General features: G+C 33.6%; 2 protein-coding genes across 6 annotated transcripts in view; one reads left to right on the top strand and one right to left on the bottom strand.

Moving 5' to 3' along the window:
* Cirl (Calcium-independent receptor for alpha-latrotoxin) overlaps positions 1 to 2,384 on the top strand; it is a 270,668-nt gene extending 268,284 nt beyond the window's left edge. For 2 of the 3 annotated variants that reach the window (XM_089710173.1, XM_089710174.1), the window contains one exon: positions 652 to 2,384. In XM_089710173.1, coding sequence (XP_089566299.1) covers positions 652 to 1,416 — 765 coding nt within the window. In that variant the 3' untranslated portion in view covers positions 1,417 to 2,384. The remainder of the gene's footprint in view (positions 1 to 651) is intronic. The other variant, XM_089710175.1, reaches the window with a different exon arrangement.
* A 1,391-nt stretch (positions 2,385 to 3,775) lies between these two features.
* Positions 3,776 to 10,550, bottom strand: LOC149477664 (growth/differentiation factor 8-like). Of its 3 annotated transcripts, none has more exons than XM_089710101.1 (3): positions 10,393 to 10,550; positions 6,642 to 7,675; positions 3,776 to 5,399 (listed from the first exon to the last, which is right to left on the bottom strand). In XM_089710101.1, exons 2-3 carry the CDS (start codon positions 7,053 to 7,055, stop codon positions 5,016 to 5,018), a joined length of 798 nt encoding a protein of 265 aa, XP_089566227.1. In that variant the 5' UTR covers positions 7,056 to 7,675; positions 10,393 to 10,550; the 3' UTR covers positions 3,776 to 5,015. The 3 variants fall into 3 exon arrangements, with proteins under 3 accessions (XP_089566227.1, XP_089566226.1, XP_089566228.1); XM_089710100.1 differs by having other exon boundaries at positions 10,397 to 10,550; XM_089710102.1 differs by having other exon boundaries at positions 10,415 to 10,550.
* Between the last annotated feature and the right edge of the window lie 13,832 nt (positions 10,551 to 24,382).

Raw genomic sequence — 24,382 nt, 5'->3', positions numbered from 1 at the left:
TTTCTTAAGAAATTTTTGATTAAATGACAGTTGTTGCCGCAATGTATAACGAAGCTTGGATATTATTCACTTTATATTATGATATTGATTGACAAACATATTGAATGATATGAGCTTGATTTATTTTTAACAGTGACTTACAAATACGTTCTTATGTATTGTAAATTATAATTACTAAGTTTGTAATTTTTCTTGAAAATCATGGATCGTGTACTAATAGCAATAATGCTGGAATTATCTTCTATTGCCGTATGAATTAACTTACTAGCTTGCAGGAGGTTCTCAGCATGCAATCGCACTATAGAAATAACAAAGCGTGGAACACAATGATATTGACGTATTGTTTAATCGACATTTCTTGTGTACTGCTATTGTAAAATATCCACGAAATTGAGCTGTTAATGTAGAATTTATTGTTGAAGTGAAAACTTCTTTAGCGGCGTTGAGCACTTTTTCTGTAATGGGTATAAAATCTTAAACTCGCGTCAGGACACGTGACCTGATCGAAAAAGCGTAAGACGGATGGATATCAAACATGCTCAACGTTAATAATCAAGTTTTCACTTCTGCCGGCACTTCCGGAGTGCAACCCGTCTTTTTTTCAATTGATTTTTTGTCTAACTTGTATTAAATTGGATATCCATTTTACAGAACACTTCTTCTAAGCAACACATGGGCAACTCGTCGACGCTACCACACCACGAGGCGAGTGCGGTGGGGGGTGCGGGGGGTGGGGCGGCGGGCGAGGGGGGGCACTACCCGCTGGGCTACGGCACCACGCGCAGCTACCACCACGACGTGCGCGCGCCGCACGTGTTCCTGCAGCACTCGCCCGGCGCGCAGGAGATGATCTTCCGCAAGCACTACAAGGAGGAGCGCCGCAAGCACCACGCGCCCGCCAACCACACGTACTCCGAGATCGCCGCGCAGCAGGCCCGCATGTACCGCCGCGGCTCCGAGGAGTTCCGCGTCATACAGGACGACCCCGTGTATGAGGAGATCGAACGCAACGAGACCATGATGTCGGACGTGTCGGACGACAACTCGACGCCGGACTGCCGGCCGGCCGCCGGACACCACGGCTCGGCCGGCAAGTTCTTCGGCGACCACCGGCCGCTCATCTCGTACAGCCCGGGCGAGCGCCACGAGCAGGAGCACTTCGCCAAGTACGGCAAGTGGGACTACGAGCCGCGCCACGCCTACCCGCAGCACGCGCCGCACCAGCACGCGCCGCACGCACAGCACGTACAGCACGTACAGCACGTGCAGCACGTACAGCACGTACCGCAGGAGAGCAACATGCGCGCGCTGGCGGCGGTGCTGAACGGCGAGAACAACGTGGTGTGCCACCTGGAGCCGCCGCGGTACGACGCGTACGCGCCGCCCGCACGTACGCTCAGCCAGCCCAGCTTCTGAGCACGTGTACAGACATAGCGAATGATTTTTCTATGAGTAGACATAGATTAGACTCGCGGGCCCGGGCCCCGGACCCTAGAAGTAACTCGACTCTAAATCACTTTTTCCACTGTGATCCTATTTAGTGCGGCGGCCCGGCCTCGGCCGTCGCGAACCACTTTTAATTTTATATCTTGAGATTTAGGACTTTGTACATACCTAGACTTAGCTCGACCCGTCGGCCCGTTCGACCGCCCGCGGGCGTCCGATATCTCGTAGTGGGTACGAAAATCTGTGATGTTTCATTTATGCTTTAGATTAGGTTTTACGCGAACGGACGTCGTCACCGCCGCGAGTGTTGACGTTCTTCGTTTCGTTCTTCGACGTTTCGGCAGCTTCTTATGATTTGTCAAAAGATAATCCATCCGACCTATTTATAGACTGACACCACTGAACGTTGTGCACTCTCCGTAATTTAGTCTAGTGTTTTAATATTAAAATCTACGCGAAGTAGAGTTCTTTTACCGCCACGAATGAACTGTTAATTTTAAATTAAATGATAAGGAATTGTTTTTATTTTAGGAACGGATACGATAACCTGTATGTGTATTCATTTCTTGTATATTTTGGACCGACTAAGCAATATTGTAGACTGAAGTATTGGATAATTGTTGGCTGATTAACTTTAAAACAATAATTTATATACTTTTTAGCGTAGCCAACATTTATGAAATACTTTCTAAAAGGGGAAATATATAAGAAAATATCATGGGAGGATTATATTTTGTATTTGGGTTTACTAGTCTATTGCTCCCAATTTAAATGTAATTGTACATTGTCATGTGTATTTCTGTTATGTATTATTTTTGTTTGATTGTATTTTAATAACGTTATATTAATGTAAAGTAGGACGAACAGAATGTGTAAATAATTTAAAGTTTATATAAATAAAGAGCGGCTGTTCTGTGAGGACGACCGCCAAATTGAAACATTTCTTTTATTTCCATTCCTTACTGATGATTATATTGATAACTGATGATACTGAAAAAGGTCATATTATGAGATACACCACTTAGGTATCTCAAAAATTATTAAACTGATTTTTTTTTAATGTCTCTGAAAGAACAATAACTGTAAATTAGAATGTAAAATCTTTCTTAAAGTCAGCCTAAGCGGGCAGCTAGTAATTTATAAGTATCTATACACATAAAAATTCACGGATAATGACTATCCTTACAATATTTTCCTTTCACACAATACTGCTACTTTTTTTAAAGACAGATAAAGACAGACTAGAGATCAACTCTCTAGACTACTTTTTACCGCAGTAAAACATTCCTATAGAATCCACTATCATACGGATTTTTGCAAAAGTTATGAATTCCGATAGATGGCGCAGCATTAAAAATTTGACATATTATTATGACAATGACTGTAAATTTTCATTCACAACGCGAAGCCTAGTCGCGGATGGAAATCTAGTCTTAATGTATATAAATCTCGTGTCACAATGTTTGTCCTCAATGGACTCCTAAACCACTTAACCGATTATAATAAAATTCGCACACCATGTGCAATTCGATCCAACTTGAGAGATAGGATAGTTTAAACATGTAGGTACCACGGGCGAAGCCGGCGCGGACCACTAGTATTTTGTATATTTTTTAAATCCAGACATTGTCCGAAATGAACAAATATCAATAAGTACTATATAGATAATGTAACGACGATGATAAGCATGGTTTTAGCACAGACTAATAATAATATACCTACTACGTATACAAGTTTTAGTCATAGTACTGAACTGCGTGCTACGAAAGAAGCATCGAAGATGTGGCGCTGTTGGCGATCTTAGTAATGTTGCCAGTATTACAAATAGATAATATTATGAAAACTTATAGTACAAAGGTATTCTATCAATTTTGTAGTACCTATTGCAATCCTTATTCTTAAGAGTCCATATTTTTTCAATAGAGTCAAATTTAGTTCCTATCTTCATGTGCAACTTGATGACAACTTTATTATAATAGTGACTCTTTTATTGTTCTAGAGGTGATGGGTTCGCTTCCAACTAGTTTGAAAATTGTGCAATGAGAAGAATAGAAATTGAATAGTGTAGATAACTATCTATTTTATATAATTTAATTACGTTAACACAGTAAAGTTACGAAATAGTCAATCAAGTTAGACGCAATTAGAAAAGGCTTTGCTTAAATTGAAACTAGATGTCGCTGTGTTCTGTAAAAGTACGATTACATTTTATGATTTAATTATTAATTTCTGAATTAGGACAGCTAGCTTTTGTAATTTATAGATGAAGAGGTATCAGGTAGGGTAAATATGTTGTCACTGCAAATATACAGTGAAAGAAAATGACATATAATATGAATTGAAAATTTATTTAAAAAACTTATAACACGACATTGTTAGTTAAAATTTCGACAAGTAGACAATTCAAATAGTTCCCTTACCCCTAAATTTTGTATAAAATTTCATTCGCGATCCAAAAAAACATTGAGAGATCTTTATAAAGGCACATTAATATTCTCGATGCCCAATGAGATCTAATTTTGAAATAACGCCCGACAAAAATATATTTTCTAAAACTTAAATACGAAACATCTAAACAAACTACGTCATCAATAATACGATTTAAACACAGGGTAGGTACTATGTTTTAATATTTAAAAAATACTACATTTAAGCACCACCCGCTAAGCCTAAAAGAAATAAATTTTGTTCGAGATCCGAATGACGTCCAAACAAAGAGTCAAGAAAATACATCGAAATTACATAAACTACCTATCTACTTATAATTAAATTTTGATCTTGATGTGACATATCGACTTGGCGATTTTCTAGTACATTCCGTCACGGAGGCGCTACGTCACAGGCACTTGACGAATATTTTTAAAACGTATTAAAAAAAACAGATATTTTCATAAATTCCACCTCTATGTAATTTCTATGCTATGAAAAAGTAACGAACATTAGCATGAATTTGCAAATTTTATTATAGGTAGATCACGTTCACAAATATTTCCAAGACATTTTTATAAAACAAAAGCTTATTGTGTGCATAATTTTTTTTATTGTTACATTCTTGGCAAATCGTCAACTATTTATTCGCATTTTTACATCACGGACATTTTATGACCGAAGTAATTTACCGTGCCTGTGATCGTATTCATTTTCTACTTACAGATGAAAAACTTACGAAACTAAATTTTAGCACTAAACACGTAAATGCAATTGGGACGATAAAATGAAGAGAAATATATAAAACTATTTTGCGCTAATTTTAGTCGAAAACGTGAGTGAGTTTTGAGCTCAGAGACATTCGAAAAACTATGAACGCTAGTAAGTATTTACAATTTAAATCTCTAGGTTAATCGAAATGAACCAAGAATAAGTATTGAATATACTAGTTGTACAAAAGCAAAACGTACAAGGCACACAACACACATCACAAAGAGTTTGCAGTCTTCATCAGATTTTATCACATCGCAAAAGCGACACTTCACCAAGCCCCAAGCTGTCGCAATACATCGCGGCCACCGAGAGCGGTGGATCCTGGCTACTACCGGGGGATCGCCCTCGGGGCCTACGCGGGGCGGTTGCTATGAGCAACCACAGCTCTCGACGACCATACCGGGGATTGTCCCGTAAATTATATTTAAATCGTGATCGAAATACAGCATGGATATGCTGCTCATTTTCCTCGGGGCACAGCAGGGTCCCCCGCTGCCCTGTGGCGCTGCCAGGTGCACTAAATGTGTGTGGGGGTACTTCTGCAAGAAACTGTATGGGCACTCCCCGCTGCAGTAGTTCGCGTCGTACTGCTTGGGCGCGATGATCCAGTCCCAGCCGAACTCTTCGAAGTTGACACTCAGAGGGTATCTGCAGCATCGCACTTCTTTGGAATTCTCCGTGCAATCCATTCCTATCATTCGTCGCGTCCTCTTGTGTGAATTGTCTCTAAGACTTACTTCTATGTATGGCATCTGAAAGAAATTACCTTAGTTAGTTACTATTTATAAATAAATATCATCTATGTGTTTTTTGCTGAAAATTGTGTACGCTACCTAGATAATCATTATTATACTGAAACAACAAATTAATTTTATACAACTTAGGTATTCATCTATTGAACTTTACAGAGCTAAAAGAAGTTACTGAAAGTTAAAAAATATATAAATAGTAGCGTTGTAGGAAAGAAATGTTAGATTGCAGATAATAATATCCAATGACGACAAGACATCAAGATCACCACGCAGTTTTGGGATAAATTATTGCGAATCGACTGACCTTATTTATTCAGATAATGCGTATGGGTTATCAACAAATTTCAGCTGCCTAAAACTTCCTTTAAAGATTAACTTAATACGCAATAAAGTACTGTAATAATACCTATAGGATTGCGTCACAAAAAGCACAAAACTACATATGTTACATGTATAAAAATAAATAATTTCACATATGTTTTGTGTTCAGAGACAAAAAATTACGTCGCATTTAAGTCCTAATTTAGGAACATGCTAGATAAAAAAATTATAAATGCCTAATCTTTCATTTGAAGTTAAACATGTTGTGCTACTGTTTGAAATAAGTTTCACTGTTAATCACAAAAGTGCTAAAAGCTTAGAATTAATGTTTTATAATTGTGTCAGTTTTATTGATACTTGACACAAATTGACCTCAAATGACAAGGTTCGATTACGTAGGTGGGGTAAATTTGGTATTGGTTTGATCACACGTGTTTTGTGCCATAGAGTGAGCGTGTTCTTATACTTCATGAAAAATCTACCTTAAAACAAGAGAATACGACAAATTTATTGTATAAGACTATCAGAAATGCGAGAATAGATACATCGTACATCGAACAAAAGATACATGATTATATAAAACAGTTCTATATGATATAATTTTATCACTGTTATTATGTGAATACATATGATTTATAACAGACAATGTCACGGGCACTAGCTAGCAATTCCTTATCAAAATAAATTTCATGGCATGGTCAGATACAGCTTTGAACTTTATGCTAATTATAATTCATTTAACTTTTATATATATGTAATATAATATCTAGAGTTGAATAAGTTGAACAAAAAAACCTATTAAAACTGGAAAAAATCACAATATAAATTGTCGAACAGGAATCGCTGATAAACCTATAAATAGTTTTATTTATAGACGATAAAAATGCTGTGATAGTTTATCTTAAGGCAATAATGACTCACCAATGCGTTATTTGATTCTGAACTGGGATGGGGTACGACCAGGCTCATTTTGTTCTTCGACTCTAGTACCCTGACTACTATCGCTAAGTTCTCTCTGGGTAGCCTGAAGAATTCGGCGACCATGTTTGTGACGTTCGCCTTTACCCATTTCCCCGTCTTCAACTCTTTTCTCGACAGTTTTATTGACCCCTCTGCGTAGGGCACAGAGGCCTTATTCCCTTGACTATTTCTTGTTATTCTATTGACTTGATAGTTCACGTTAAAATGGTCTTCTAATATGGTTACGTTCTGCCGCGGTTCCAACTCCTGTATGTGGATATTGAGGAAAGCTTCATCTACTTCATTCTGGAGTACTTTGTTGGTAAATCTGAAGTTGATCACTTTTAAACCTTTGAAGTGGTTGTGGCGCCGCATATCTGTGAAGCGACAGATAAGATTTAAATCATTTTGTATAAATTATAAGCAGTTGCATAGTTATATTAAAATTACATTATTTTTAGTAGTGCACAGTAGAGCCGAGTATATTTATTTATTGTAAATGTAATAAATTATAAAATCCGCAAAGATTCCGTAACATTACGTAATTACATACGTCAATTTTTGTAAATTAAGCCCTTTATACTGATTCACAGCCTATAATATAAGTACCTAATGCCTACGAATATAAAGTATTTGTTTCACATAATACTTATGTAGTTTCTCTTATACCTAACATCGTAAAATCCTATCATTTTCAAGCAATCGGTATATAAAGCTAGGAGCCGCCACTCCTAACCGTATAACCCATACATTCTTCATCTTTCAAACTAATTTACAAATGTTAAGGATAATAGAAACAAACAAACAAATAGTGTAACCCTAGAAATTTTTTCATCTCTACATTTTGGTAATGAAAATTTATTCCTAATTTCGAAGTTTAAACGCCTCAAAGGTTTTTAATTTTATAAATTTAAATATACATCCTTCTTGTTACGAGATATGCTTAATTTTATTTTTAAAATCGTTGCCGTGTCTTCCTTTCTGCAATGCGGCATCTGAAACAAGCGAAGTATTTTTAATAAATAAATATTGAAAAAAATCATTTACGTTATCATTATTATCAGTGCATTTTGGATTCGTCTCCAGGGGAACATTATCGCATTAACAATAGGTATAGAGAAATCTGATAACAAGAGAAACAGTTTTAAATTCAAATGTAAAGCATTAGTGCTCTATAATTTCATATTTTCGGGAGGTAGAGTGTAAAGAATTTCACGTGCATATTTATACAATATGAAGTAACATTCCGGATAATCTATTTAAGAAAATAAATCTATTTAGCAACAACTACACATTCAAATGTGTATTTAAATTTTGGTAGAGTTTTAGAGTTTAAGAATTTTTAGCAGTTTTTAATTTTTTTCGTTTAAGATTTACCTAAGTACACACGTAAAGATAATTTAAACAAAGTTAATAATTAATGATTTACAAGACGTATTACTTCACTACGCGGACACCATACACTAACTACCAACAGCTCCAAAAACGCCCTAACTCCAAATGGCAATGTTGCTCGCTGATTCAACTTTACCCAACTAAATTTGCACTGAACGAGTACAGTTCGTACATATGATCTGTTAACCAGGTGTAAAGTTAAAAATACCGAGTTCGTTCATCCAGGGAAGGCCAGCCACCCACTTAATACATTTTTACGCGAATTTTGTTAACATAAGAGTGCTGATAGACATTTTGTATATAAATCCGTCGTCGATTGTTTGGAATTAAGCATCCGATTGTTTGTTGGTTTGCGCGCAACTGATCTCTGTTTTGTGTTAACTAATCACAGACTTGATAGATGGTGGTCTGCTCTTCATTGTGGCTATAAATTATGTTGTAATGGCAGGAAAATTAATTGCAAATGTGCCGTGATTGCATGATGGATCGATGTTTTAAAAAATGTGGTAAGTTTAATATGGGTATCCCAAATAATCCCTGGTCATTTCATAAATCTTAGAGTTTGTGTAAGTAGGTTTTTATGTATCGCTTGCACCCTGAAACTTTTTACTGATTTTAATTTATTTTACACATATAGGAAACTTATACGTTGCGTACATATGGAGTTTATGAGACCGAATGCCGCAGAATATTGTAAGCTTGAAAAAAAGTTCATATTGATTAAAACTACGCCACGGGCCGGTAAATAATATATTAAAAAACAACTCAAAAATGGAAATATGTTGTGTACAAATAAGTCGATTTATTGAATTATACAAGCAACTTTCTCTGCCTTTTATCATACGCATTGAAGCAATAAAGTGGCTCTACATTATCACTAATTATTTGATCAACATTATGTGTTCAACAAAAGTTTGTTATTAATATTTGCATTCTTAAATGATACTTGATTTACATATTAATATAACACTATCGGGACAAGATAAGGATATTGTAGTAGGATAATATTTTAATCTAGTATTAAGTAAATTGTATACTTAAATAAATATGGACATAGCTATCAAGTATCATAATATGGGGCATAAGTTCTTTATGTACTTCTTTATGGGGGTTGGAAAAAAATTTAGTGTAACATTTTTTGTTACGCGTGACATTTTTAACCGACTTCAAAAAAAGGAGGAGGTTATTACGTTACGCGCCATCTTTTTCTTATCCCTACCACGCGTGATTCGACGTATTTCTGTAGAGTTGCATAAAGTAAATTATTTTTGAAAAATAAGGCCATAAAGAAGTTTTACCTCTTACGTGTGTACACGCACACATTTTTTTTATTTTATCCATCCTCTGAATCACAAAAAGAACTGAAATACGGCACTTTACAAATGCGAGATTCAGATTTGTCACAAAAATGCGGTAGGTAGTGCGTATACGTATCAATTTATTTATGTTTCTCTCAATTACACTAATCACAGATAACTTTACAATTTCTCTTATATTGTTACATTTCCTGAAAGTATTAAAACTGTGCGATATTATATCGATACAATGAAAAAGTATTTATTATGCTATGTAGGTAGTTATTGTAATAATAATTTCGATTAGCATTTTTAATTATATTATTTAACCATTGCATTGTTATAAATAATTTGAAAATATAAAATAGCTATAGAACTATTAAACATTTTCATAAATAAAATCGATAACTTTATTTATACCTACAAGGATTATCTCTCTTTGCTAAGAATATTTGCAACTCTGGACATATTTTTTTTGTATTTATTTATTTCACTAAAACTAGGTACTCCCTAATAAGTAGGTACTTTCTTCACATTACAAATTATAAGTAGGTAAGAAAATGTTGCAATGAGGTTTATGTAAGTTTTTCAATGAATGCAACTTAATCCTGTGACTCATGTAAGATCTACGACGTTGAAACTTGAAAGTAAATATTTTTACATACTGCAAACATTCTTTTGCTCAAATAAACTAATATACTTTTGAACGTTAAAAGACTACTTGTTTCTATGCAGGTTTCTGGTGCTGTCAAAAGCTTAAATTGTTAATTTTAAAAGATTATATTCTAAATAAAAATGCTTTATTTAATAAATTGGTACATATCATTAACGATCGTTATTTTTTAGATTTGTCATCTTTACTTATTTTAATTTCAAAAATTCACATTCCTATTACATATTTATGGTTTATACATAATTTTTTGATTAAAAAAAAACTGTTTTAAAACTTATTCTTGAAGAAATTTTGCAGAATTTCTTCACACATAAAATAAATGAAAAAAAAAACTTTTTAAAAAGTATACTTGCAGCACCAAAGGCAATCACCGTAAACACACAGCACCAACTAATTTGCCGGTCAAACTATCCGAACGGAATCAATTCGAAATTTCCGAATTCCACTTTGGAAATTTGAAAACGCGCGCGCCCCATTGCGGCCCGTGTCGAACTGATGCGCTCTGGAGATGGGCTGAGTCTGTAGTGAAGTAAATCGCGTGGGCTAACAAGGAGATTCAATCATTGTACTCACTAATTCGATCACAATAAAAAATCCACTCTAATCGCACACGTATAAGACACCATTTGCAATAACGTAATCTCAGTGCATGTACCTACTCATTTCGTTTGATAAGAGCGTTTAATTATTTTTATTAAACGTCTTGACAAGGGTCGTTCGTAAATTTTTATCAGTGTTATCTTGTCGCAGTTTTTTAATTTGTTATTAAATATTTTATATCTATGTTTAATCCTCTTCAGATAAAAATATAGGTAGCGGGAATAATTTATTTAATTAAAAATGTCTGCAGTCTGAATTATTAATGTAAACTGTAAAATGCAAGTCGTTTTTATTACCTTAAAGGAAAATAATATTACAATTTACAGAACAAAGAGATAAAGACATTTTTGAATTCGGTATTACTGAGTAAGTACATACATGGTGCTCAAATAATATTTACACATACGTAATCAGAATCTGAATTCATGACTTGTTTTAAAGTTTTGACTGTTGTTGCAAAATCTGAATTCGACATAGGTACATAGTTCAAAATTATATTAACGGTTAGCTGTTGAAGGAGGAAACCACTTTAGGAAATAAAAGCAACCAAAAATCCACATATCGTACTCAAAACTTACATATTTATTACCTACACCTGATAAATCACAATTTAATTAATGACCTTGATTTGATGAATTAAAAGTATTATTATCTGTTATAAAAATCAGTAAGAATCGTAGACGCTGCGACGCCGCGACCGGAGCCCTGCCAACTGTTTACTAAAACATTACATTGTATGGAAGTCATTGACATATAATATATAACGGACTCTATATCTTATATATATAAAATTCTCGTGTCACAATGTTAGTCTGCATACTCCTCCGAAACGGGTGGACCGATTCTCATGAAATTTTCTGTGCATATCGGGTAAGTCTGAGAATCGGCCAACATCTATTTTTCATATGTACCACGGGCGAAGCCGGGGCGGACCGCTAGTTTTATTATACATTTTAGTAATTTAAAATTGCATGTAGTACCTATTATCACACTGAAAAGTGACATGGAAAGTAAAAGTCTGGATAGGGATTTATATCCGTAATTATGTATTGTGTATATATTTTATTTACATTCTGTTATAAATATAAAACTCGTAGCACAGTGCTAGATGCCATACTCCTCGGAAACAGCTTGAATTTTTTGTTTATTCTTAATTACGTATATTTAGATTACTGATTACAATATATCTTTGTAATATTTTCACAAAGTTCTTAGTGCCATATCACACTAGCGGATTGCGAGCGGTTTCAAAGCGGAGCGGGTGCGCAACGAATACGTTGCGGGCGCGCAACGAACACGCCGCGGTTGCGCAGCGAATTCGTTGCGGACGCGTCATTTTGTATACTCTCGCACAAAAGCCAGCCCTTCCGCCTTGCCTAACTTCCATTCAATATTTCCATCGTTTCTGTAGCACTCAATTTTTTAACCGTACTGTGGAAATGCACTTACTTAACAGTTAACTAAAGATGTAATAACAACTGGAGTTGTTAAAAAAAGGTGCTATAAAATTGAATTACTAGGACTTTTAGAATGTACCATACATTCCAAAAGTATGTAACGACTGACCAGTATAATCTCTCCCATAGCAACGTATGTTATAAAGAGATTTTGTGAACCTAATTATGAGCAAAGTGATAGTGAGTTGCTGGTTGCTTGATAAAATTTTCTATTCACTGCTATTTATCTAATAATAAGATAGCCCTGTTTTAGTTAAGGAGCTTTAACATTTATTTCACTAATGAACTTTCTTAATGAGCAATTAAGTTATCTGATTGCATTTCGACCAAGATTTAATAGATAAAACAATACCCTAAACATTAACATGTTATGAAACTCGTAAAAAATAATGATCTCATAATTATTATACTATCACAAGTTATAAGTAACAACCAGCACGGATTCCATTTTGTTAATGAGTGTACATGACTGCGACGTAAACGTTGCGCATCTGCCACGCGTCCGCAACGAATTCGCTGCGCAACCGCAACGTATTCGTTGCGCACCCGCTCCGCTTTGAAACCGCTCGCAATCCGCTAGTGTGATATGTCACTAAGTTATTCCTGTCATCGTAATTTTGTGACGAAGTTGTAAGCCTATTTCCGTTGCTTTTGTCCTTAAACCAGCTTTTAAAAAACAAAGATAATTGCATAATGCATATCCAAGAACATTTTTTTTATTTTTTGTAATAGAGTAAGCAAAATACATAATTTTTATGACTTCATGAGCATTTTGTTCTGTGCTCTCACAGAACAAATCATTCTGACCCACACAACCCATTTTATGATACCCCCAGATTATATAAAAATTTGCCAACGATAAACGCGTCAATGTCGCGCAAGTTAATTAGTTTTATTATCTGTGCCGAAATATCACAGATCTTACGCAATTATTCATTTTTAATTATATACTTTATTAAAATATTATATAATATAACCGTTGTTCTTAGTAACTGATAGGTGTATGACATAATCACTAAAATTATTTGATAATATGCTGAGGGTGTGGTTATAAACTGTACTAAATATTTAAGAGAAGTGTAGTAAAATGACAGCTTTTGTTTTTCTATTTAACTAGCTTTCCGCCCGAGGCTTCGCCTGCTTTGTCTAAAACCCAATAAATTATATACTAAAACCTTCCTCTTAAATCTTATCTATCTATTTAAAAAAAAACGCATCAAAATATGTAGTGAAGACTACTCTACTTACATCGAAAGCTAATCGGCTGTCTTGACTAGGCTTTTCATCTCGATAATCTAAAAGAATTAGACACACACATACCTAGAATTCACTTCAAATATTTATTCCAAAGCCAAGTCTCTAAACGGTTGGCATTTCAAAAATTTCTCACACAAAATTTGTAGGAGGAATCAATTAAAAAGCTTTGCTCTACATCTCAATATGAAATGACTTTTAATCAGATTCTTTACACTTACAAAACAAATGAACCCTATATTCGGCAATATAAATCAATATAATATATACAATTAACGATTGTAATGAGAAAATTATATTTAGTTCCAGTAGGTGAATGTTATAAAAATATTTACAAAACACGACGATTATACAATTAATTGTCATATTGTTATGATTAAGTTAGAGGTTAGGAGAGTTATTGTTTAACGATTATTATTATCACGTGGTTGGAAAATTTATTATTTCTATTTTTAGACTGCCCAATTAATTATCAGAAAGTTCTACAAACAAATATTAACACTGTAAAATTTGAATTTCCATGCTTTTAATTTATGAAATATGTTACCGAATATGATTATCACAAGCAAAGCATATCCATTGGTATCTTTTTGTAATTCTATCTTTTAGCCTTTGGCCTTTAGGGTGTTGAATTTTCGCCATCGTTAAAAGAAATCTGCTATCCTACTAAAAAAGGACCAAAATTAGGAAATAACTTTTTAAACCAGCATCATTCTGGTTGTTGCCACTTTATAAAGTTACTATGTTAATTAAACTTTTCAATTATAAGGCAAACTATTGATAAAGTGGTAATGTGAAACGAGCACATAATTTTTTTTTACACTCTCTTCCATTCTCGAACCTTCTTTTAAGTTTTAAAGTTCATTAAATGATAGCATATTATGTTGTTAGTCGTGTATTTACTATTTTCCCAAAACAAACCATTTCTTTGATAAGCCTTTAAGGTTAGTGATCTAGACTAGGTTAGGGCTTTAGACTTTAGTGTACTCTAGAACCTCGAGGTTGTAGAGTCTATAATTGTCTAGATAAATATAATGTTAGTAGTTTTCTGGTAATTTTCATTTCACATATAAAACATATACAAAATATATAATTAATTATTTACTTACATATAGGTACTTTCTCTTGCTTGATTTTTATAGAAAAGGTATGATTAGTTTGACCCTGAATAAACTGTATCAAGCTTTGGAAAGTAGTTTTTGAGTTTTATTTTCACAATAATTTTATGGTTATTACATACCTTAAATATCACCAGCCTCTTTTCCACTGCAAGGACACAAGCCTTCTATGATGGTTCACCATGATCCACCACGATGGCCAAGTGCGAGTTGGCAAATATCCGAATTATATTTTATCAGATTTTTTAGGTCTTTTACTTATGAGTTATGAGTAACATTTAAATTAATCGTATGACTAACTAATTCAAACATAAAGCGATTCAAATCTGACCTAATAATTCGGTGACACATTTCCCGGTACGAATTTTGTCTTGTAATTATTAATCCAAGTCTTAAAAAGTGACAGATTATTCGTCATAATATATTATCATTCATTATTATTTATTATTCCACGTAACATTTTATATAAATATAGGTTGTATATACATATCATGTAAGACTTAGAGTATGCTTCCTAATACATTCCTAATACTCTAAGATATATGATAAAAAACAACACGAATTTCTTTGAAGAGGGATTATGGACATTATATTCAATTGTTTTTATATGTAAAGAATAAAAATAAACAAAAAAATTTTTCTGAGGAAAAGACTCACAGTAAAAAAATTTTTATAACAATGAATATTTTTTAAATCTACCTCTATTTAATATTTAAGATCCTGGATTGATTATGTACAATACTATTAAAAACGGTAAGTTTTATAATGAATTAGACGAACAAACTAAATTACACTATTATATTATACATAGGTATACTAACAACTATCGAATACATTTGATAGAACGAATTTTACACAATTCACCCTTAACAGTATCAAAGCAACGTTAAACATAAGAAAGAATCAAGCAAACAAATCATATCCTTCTAAAAGGTCAGCGCAAATAGTTCGCATGTCGATCCTTACAAACGGGTCCCAGTGGATAGATTTTGAGGGTCACAGACCTCTCAAATGACACAACAGGGACAACGTCCTTCTGCGGACAATTTCTTGAGTGATTTGTTTACAAGACCTCTAGATAGGTATGAGATATTTGATTTTGAAATAAGTATTGCACGTGGTTACTGAAAAGATAGAAAAGAAGAAATAGATAGAGAAATAAAAGTGAAAAAATGGCGCTATATTGTGAATTGCATAATCAAATTATTCGTGTATAAATTCAAAGGTGATAAAAATACTACAAGTTCGTATGTATGTTTCATATTAAAGTTACCAAGAAACCATGAAAACTTAGCGGATTCAGATACTAAACAAAATGAAAAATTACTTGCAGTGCAGAAACAAAGATTTTATGTTTTATATTTTATGTTTATGAACTGGCTAATTCCACTATAAAACACAACTCAAATTTATATTATTCTATCTTCATTCATTCATACTACACCTCATAGTATCGTGTTTTGACCCGGCACTGTCACCAAAATCGGATACATTAAACAATTACCCTCAATTTTCGGCACATGGAAGATACACTACAACCTTATTTATCCAATTTGGACCCTAAATCAAAACATTTAGGTTCATATTTTTATACAATAATAGCAGAAGTAAGTATGGAACAGTTCATATGCCTAAAGTTCAAAGTCACCGCTGAATATTGCGTATTGCAGATATGATTTGACAAGTATTTAGTGACATATCACACTAGCGGATTGCGAGCGGTTTCAAAGCGGAGCGGGTGCGCAACGAATACGTTGCGGGCGCGCAACGAACACGCCGCGGTTGCGCAGCGAATTCGTTTCGGACGCGTGGCAGATGCGCAACGTTTACGTCGCAGTCATGTACACTCATTAACAAAATGGAATCCGTGCTGGTTGTTACTTAAAACTTGTGATAGTATAATGATTATGAGATCATTATTTTTTACGAGTTTCATAACATGTTAATGTTTAGGGTATTTTTTTATCCATTAAATCTTGGTCGAAATGCAATCAGATAACTTAATTGCTCATAAAGAAAGTTCATTAGTGAAATAAATGTTAAAGCTCCTTAACTAAAACAGGTCTATCTTATTATTAGGTAAATAGGTAGCAGTGAGTAGAAAATTTTATCAAGCAACCAGCAACTCACTAGTCCTAGTAATTCAATTTTATAGCACCTTTTTTAACAACTCCAGTTGTTACTATTACATCTTTAGTTAAGTAAGTGCATTTCCACAGTACGGTTAAAAAATTGAGTGCTACAGAAACGATGGAAATATTGAATGGAAGTTAGGCAAGGCGGAAGAGCTGGCTTTTGTGCGAGAGTATACAAAATGGCGTCGACGCTTCTATTCCGCGACGTGTTCGCTGCGCATCCGCGGCGTGTTCGTTGCGCGCCCGCAACGTATTCGTTGCGCACCCGCTCCGCTTTGAAACCGCTCGCAATCCGCTAGTGTGATATGTCACTTAAGATGATTTGTTATTTTAGTTCCACAGAGAGAGTATCTAAAAATACTTTTATTATATTACTTCTCGTAATAACATGATAGCTCTTTTGAAAAGATAGTCAATAGTCATAGCCTTTGACGTGACCCGGGATATAAATATAGCCTCACAAAAAATACAAATAATTCAACCATTTCTTTAGAATTTCAGCTTAGATAGAGGCGCTTTCTATAAGTATATCAATATTATTTTCCTACTTTTTCTCTTAAGTATATAAAAATAGTAAGCATTATAATAGTTATTTTAATTTATGGAATATGTAATTATATTTTTCAATCGATCATCAAGCTAAATACATAATAATATTGGGATACGAGTTCAAAATCTCCACAGGATATAAAGGCTAAAGGAGCTTCCTGCTGACGTCAACTTAAGTTTGTATCAAATTTATCAAGTATTATACAGCTTAATACAAAATAATCACATGATCTTGCAAAATATGATTCAGTTTATTTTCAACATGTTTTTAAGACGAGCATAAGTCTGTAGCTTTGTTTTCAATAGATTATCCGGTACTTATTCTTTCAAAATATTATGTCTATTCATTGATAAGTTGCATTGCAACGCACAAACATAACAAAACCACACAATCATACATACATACGAAATCGGAAATACTTTTAAAAATGTAATCATCTTAATGGGTTAACACAAAGATTCACTCAAAGCTGTCTTTAGAAACAGTATTATTTTTCATCATCATCATCAGCCCATGTTTCCATAGCAGGGACACAAGCCTCCTATGAGGGTTCATGCTTCCATCCACCACGCTGGCCAAGTGCGAGTTATTTTTAGTACGGGCACAGATAATACTATACTAGTACGGGCAAATTTAACCGTATCATTCGCTCACTAGTGATGCCCTACCAATGATCTTGACCGTGACACCCACTCTCGGATCTCTAAGAACTAGTTCCCTAGATATATAATTCGCTGAAGGGAAGCGATTTCATTCCCACGGACGCGCCCGGATGATCGTATTCAGTGTTGTTTAGTGATGTACGATATGTGTATCGATGTTTTAATAAAATGTTATTTGAAATAATGTGTGTTTTATTACCTATACACTGCATCTCCTTGTCCACTACCTTATCTGCTAAGAGCTACTTAAACTATAATACCTACCGCCTGTTGGGCTTTTCTGATGTAAGATGTGTACTTAATTGTTTTACATTGATTTGAGTTGAATATTGTATTCCAGAAACATGATCACTCCTGGTAGAGTCAAGTGATAATACGAAATTACCACTGTTTACCCTATTTCTGAATCAGTACTATCACTACTATTTCGTTATATTACATAAGGTGAAAATACTGAATGTACTCAAGTGGACGATAAAAATAAACTTCAAATAAAACAATGATAAAATCGGTAAAGGTTATCAGCTCACAACCGTTAGAGAGTGTCGCCAATGTGTCTGCTATATTTATGAATGACAAGTATTTTTTTCTTTATATAAAAAAACAAATTAATAGATTATAACATTATTGTTATATAAATTAATCTGGGATAAAAAGATACAGATCCCTTTCACACTATTGTTTTCAATTAAATATAAAAATGTTAGGCAATTCAATGAATAAGGAAATGTATAAAGCTCAAATATTGTTTACAATATTTGATAACTTTTATAGGTCTCCATTCTTTAAAGTCCAACAATAGGACCATAGTGTCAGTTCGTAGTCCTTTCGATTAATTGTTATCTTGTTAAATTACTACTGTCACTGTGTAATGTGTACTTTCTAATACAATATTATACAATAAGTCAATGTTTGTGTAAAGTCAATATTATTAAATAGATTTTGATGTTTTGTACCAATATAATTGTGTTTTAATTTTGAAGTAGTTGTTCACAGTCCTTCAGTATACCTAACTGCTAACAGTAGTTAATCAAAAAAACCATACCGAGTAGAAGGTGCTCTTTATTTATCGATCTTTATTTTTATAAAGCATTTGTAAAATAAATTAACAAAAAAGAATTATATCACAAAAAACCTTGCGATAAATCCATCGACAGATCATGCAGCCCTACGCAGAAATAGGGTCATTCGCCCTCATGCAACAAATCATTTTTAATTGTGTGTATTCTTCAATCTTTCCATTATACTGACCTCTTAAACAATCGCAAATGGTCGATAAGGATGGATAATCCGGTCAATGAACCCCTTTTTACTTTTTTATTGAGTCGTGGCACAGGATGTCTTTTTAAAGAAATGGGTCGAAACAAATTTTCGAATGGAATAAATTTGGGTCAAATATATTTCGGGGTTGATTTATATTGACAGCTACCGCTATTCGCAATTTTCTCCACTTTTCGACTGACGATATATACACGATGTAGTTTTATAAGCTTTTAGCATGCGGATATAAACAAGCGGATTATACATTTTGTTATCTTGAATTATTGCGTTATCTGTGACATATTTGGCGTTTCGCCAATATTGCTGTTGCTAACACAATAATTGTTATTCTTGACAATTCTTTATTTTTATACAGATTGAACTGTGCGCATGATGGCCTTAAAGTCGTCATGATTGTCTTGATTCATACCTACACTCTATTTTAATAGAGTGCTCTACTTTTTTATGTACCAATAACACAACATGTACAAAAATATACAATACGTAAACCATGTTTTCATTCAACTTTGTGGACTTTATATATAAATATTTATGACACAATTTCTTCAACTCCATAGAACATGATTGATTAAACGATTAGAAGAGATAACAATTTAATTAAAATTTCTTTTCAAATAGTGAAATACGACAGTTAATTTCAATTTAGCACAAAGAATACGCCCGCATGACAGCCCTGCTCCGAGATAAAAGGAGCCAAGGCTAGCGAAGGACATTGTTCACATCCGGTGCTCGGCTGCTGTGCGCATGCGTTCACTTTCTTTGGTATATCGTTGTTTGTTTTATATAAAAGTATCGTCAAAATATGTTCAGTCGTTTCGGTGCGGCTTCGTACAGGCGAACAAGGTATTCAACGTAGGAAACAAGAACCTCTAAAGTTTTTAAAATTTGATATTTTATTTGTGTGGAAACAATGACACTATTTTTTTTTCATTCAAGGCATTTTGTCGAAACCAAATAGCAAGCATGATTAATTGATTATCATACCTATTTATACACTTATTTCCCTTATAGACTCCATGACGTCACATTTCACAAAATATTATAATTTTTTCCTTTGCTTTTCATAATATCAGCTAAAGCTGTGTCTAACTGCAAAACTTTCTGAAGGCTGAATTCTTAAGCTTATGACACATTATACTGTGTAGGTATAGTTGCATTTTTTTATAATAAATTAGTGTACTCGTCATTTTCCACTATACATACCTACATATTATGTAGGTATATTATTTAGTCCCTAATTTATCCCACATTTTACAGCACCACGGTCACCCACCAGTAACGTACTTGATTCCTTTGCAATGCCAATGCCACGGGAGAAGAAAGGGGAATACTTGTGGATTAATGGCCGTACTCGATGAAACTGTGTGAGGAAATTGCTCATGAAAAGCCCTTTACTACTCATTGTTTTGATAAATACACGGGTTTTACCGTTTTGGACTTTGACCTTTGGAGTTCTGTTATTTAGATTTTGGAATACAAATTGCCTCCGTATTTCTATGGTACTAATCAATTAATCATATTACTTTGATTAATAATAATACGTTTTATATGTAGTTCTGGGTAAGTATGTTTGCAACTCTTCACGCAAAAACGATGTATCGAATCTGAATGAAATTTGGCACAACTATGGATTATCAATTATGACGCAAATCTTTATACATATAAAATGTCTTTTTATTTTGTAAAAAAAGAGTGTTTTATAGTTATTTATTTTCTATAAAGAACGACCGTTTACATTGACGTCATCGGTACATTGTAGGTACCTACACAAATGTTTCTTAGTTTAATAAAAAACTATGTACGTGTTCGTACAAGAGAAAGAAACTAAATATATAATATGAACTACGTAAGCCTCTGGTTTATAGATGATTTTCATTTATATTTTGCAACAATGGGGAATTAGAATATTTATTAGATGTCTACATATTACACATTACAATGTTATTCCATTTTAATTACGATAAAATATAATTTGCAATCAATCAACCACAAGATAGTTAACCCTATAAAACTGCGTGGGGCCTATAGAGCCCTTATATATCGGAAACTATCTGATAATGCGGGCGACCACCCAGCTGGCCTTCCGGTTAACCCTTGGGTCTAAAACACCCTTATAATTGTAATTTAGTACATATAGAAATATTATAGGTCTGTTTTTATCATAATCTGTATGATAATGGTAGGGAGCTTTTTAGGTACCTAAGCTTATTTACATGTAAGATTATGTCATGTTTTTATCTCGACGAAAACACAGTTCGTGATGAGCAGCAGCTATATCTTACAGTTTGAAGACCAAAACTGAGATTTGTTTTAAGTAAAGTAAGTACGTACTACGTACTTACCAAAAAGTCGTCTCAAGGACAAAGCGTAGCTTTTGTCGATATTTTTGTCCAGACGTCTCCAGAATGTTCGCAAGTTTCGGTTTAAGTGATAGTAAAATTACACTTAAAAAATAATTAAAATAATTAAGTAGGTATACCTACTTCTCTGTTCTTCTGATTTTTTTTATTATATGATCAAATTTTGTTTGTAAAGCATTGAATGTTTTATATGGTTTTATCTTCAAGCTCTACCTAAGCTAGTCCAAAATTACACACTATATAATATACTTGTATACTTGTAAGACAACATTTTGTTTATCGTCTTCATGAGACAGATTCCTGTAACAAAATCGGATGATAATTCATAATACATTCGTAAAACACTTAGAAAATGTAGTTTCATTTTCCGATAGCCTATTTTTTTCCCAAGTCACAAAACAATCTGACAAAACTGCTTCAAACGAGTAAAATTTTCAATTACATCAATAACAGCTATAAATAGCTCTTATCAAAGCGATATTATTAATAAAGATTCTATTATTACGGCCCAATAAATTATATCTCCAGAGATATGGCAATTAATTGACAGAAGGACGGACAGACAGACAGGCGGTGATAACGATTGTTTATATATGGACTTAGAAAGAAATACAGATTTCTTTTAAGACACATTATTAAGTGTCCTAAAAGAAAGTCCATAATAATTTATAACAAGCAAATGAACAAATAAAATTTCTCGATTTTTACTAAGTAGGATTAGATACGAATTATGTATTGTAAATTGTGTTAATAATTAATACATATTGCAATAGGTAATTTATCGTCAAAATTCTGCAAACTTGAGCGAAAATCTGTAGATAATATTATTTTCTTGTTTACTTAGAAATGGTAAACAACCAAATTCCACTACAATCTAGCTGAATCTAGATTTACTTTTACAAGTTCGTTGAACCCGCCGCAAAAATAATGCAAAGATGTGCAAAGCCATAAAAGTCGTTTTAGTACATTTCATAGAAACAAGATATGAGATGAGTGTGGCTAAGTCAGAAGCTACTTAATATAAGTACCTATTATTTATAACTATATTATAGAGATTTGTTCATGGAATTTTATTTGTGGAAATAATGAATCGATGTATTATATCGGCTAAAAAAATTACAATTTAGGTACTTACTTTAAAATAGCTTTTTTTCACCTACGTCCTACAGCTTTTTAAACTCCTATTTTTCTTCTTAGATTATTCAAAATTCTTACTAATAAGAAATCATTCAGTAGATACAAAATAAACTATTACATTTTCTCCGCTTTCTTTTTTATCTTGGACCAAACCTCAGAAAGCAAAGTGGTGGTAAAGTTGTAAAACATTTTATGATTTTAGGCGTTTATGATTCGAAGAAGAAATAGCTTAAAGGGCTCACAATTAAATGAGCTTATAATAACTTTGTGTTTTTTCAGTTCTGCAGTGTAAGGTCGTGTCATCGAATTCCAGAAGAAGATAACACTGTTCGAATCCGTGACCATAAGCTCTACATTCATGTAGGGACAATTTTCTATATTATAAACACTATAATATCTGCTGTACATGACCTTACGTCTTACCCTACGTCCTACATGATTTACTTAAGTAAATTACTCTTATTTCATGATAAATATTGTTCAAGTTAAAATTAAAAGTGTTGGTTTACACATTTAATTTTAACTTGATTGGTTTACACCATTGAGAATTTCATCTAATCCAACAAAAATGTGTTCAAACATATATCACTAGCTGCGCTCCGGGGTTTCAACCGAGTGGCTCCGCTTCTGTTGGTCTTTATAGCGTGATGATAGCCTATAGCCTTCCTCGATAAATGGGCTATCTAACACCGAAAGTATTTTTCAAATTGTACTAGTAGTTCTTGAGATTAGCGCGTTCAAACAAACAAACTCTTCAGCTTTTATTAGTATAGAATCATTATTTCAAATAATCTAAAAATAAAATTTAAAAAATGCATCCGCCATGCACGTCGGGCATCGAATCCCAGATCACGTAGAGTCTAGACGGTGATGTTATATGCAAATGTAAACAATTGTGCGGTTTTCGGGTGTCCACTTCGTATGCGGAGAGGTTAGGATTAAGGGGAAGGTTGTATGAATAATATTGATACATATTATATAAATATATTTTTTGGTCCTAGCTAAAGTAATCTTATATATTTCTGCAAAGTTGTTCCCAAATAAAGCTAAGTAGTAAAATCTGTGCCAATTTCATTGGGATCTAATCCTGATTACCTTTACAAATAATTTTTACTTATCGATTATATTTATGCTGTGGGGTTTGAAAGTCAGTGTGATGAAAGGACAACGCCTTCGTTTGTCCGGGCTTGAGATGGAATTAAAAAAAATAGCCTGAATTAAAATAGATGAAATTATAAATCAATCGTATAGTTTTGAAGTTAAATCGTAGGTACAAAATAACAGTAATTGGAACCTTTCCTCTTTATAATATAACTGTAAATACGTACACTGTAGTTAGATAATTAAACAGTACATATTTTACAACTAGCTCATAGTTTTTAACAATTGTTTTAATTTGCTAAGTTCTAACTTCGCCTTAACGCATCTAAAACAAAGCCTAGTCAAAACAATAATTTAAGCATGCCTAAATTTAGTGTTCGAATATATTTTAGTGTTTAGGTAACCTTGTTAGCAGTCTGGGCCAGACATACAGCCAGACAGACATCGTTACTATGCGAACACTATTTTATATGCATATATGCATGTTTAGGCGACAATTTGGCTGATAAATTATCCATTATCTATATACTAGCTGTGGCCCGCGGTTTCGCCTGCTGATAAAACTATGGACGAAAACTTTAAGCTATTTCTGTTATTTAGAGGTTAATTTGAAAAAAGTAGAGCATTTTGATAGAGCATTTTACGTCTTCAGAACTCTTAGCTTTACCTCGCCCAGTAAAAGAT

This window comes from Colias philodice, chromosome 24 (assembly GCF_061535455.1).
Source record: "Colias philodice isolate Cphi_HAF_F1 chromosome 24, ilColPhil1 Martin Lab GWU primary, whole genome shotgun sequence".
Lineage (NCBI taxonomy): Eukaryota > Metazoa > Arthropoda > Insecta > Lepidoptera > Pieridae > Colias > Colias philodice.
The sequence above is the reverse complement of the archived record's forward strand: the minus strand, read 5'-3'. Positions and strand labels throughout refer to the sequence as shown.

What these genes read in the sequence shown, in the direction of transcription:
- LOC149477664 (XM_089710101.1), bottom strand. Translation starts at nt 7,055, where the DNA reads ATGCGGCGCCACAACCACTTCAAAGGTTTAAAAGTGATCAACTTCAGA. An exon ending in CAGAATCAAATAACGCATTG is followed by an intron (nt 5,400 to 6,641) that starts GTGAGTCATTAT and finishes AATTTCTTTCAG; the next exon opens with ATGCCATACATAGAAGTAAG.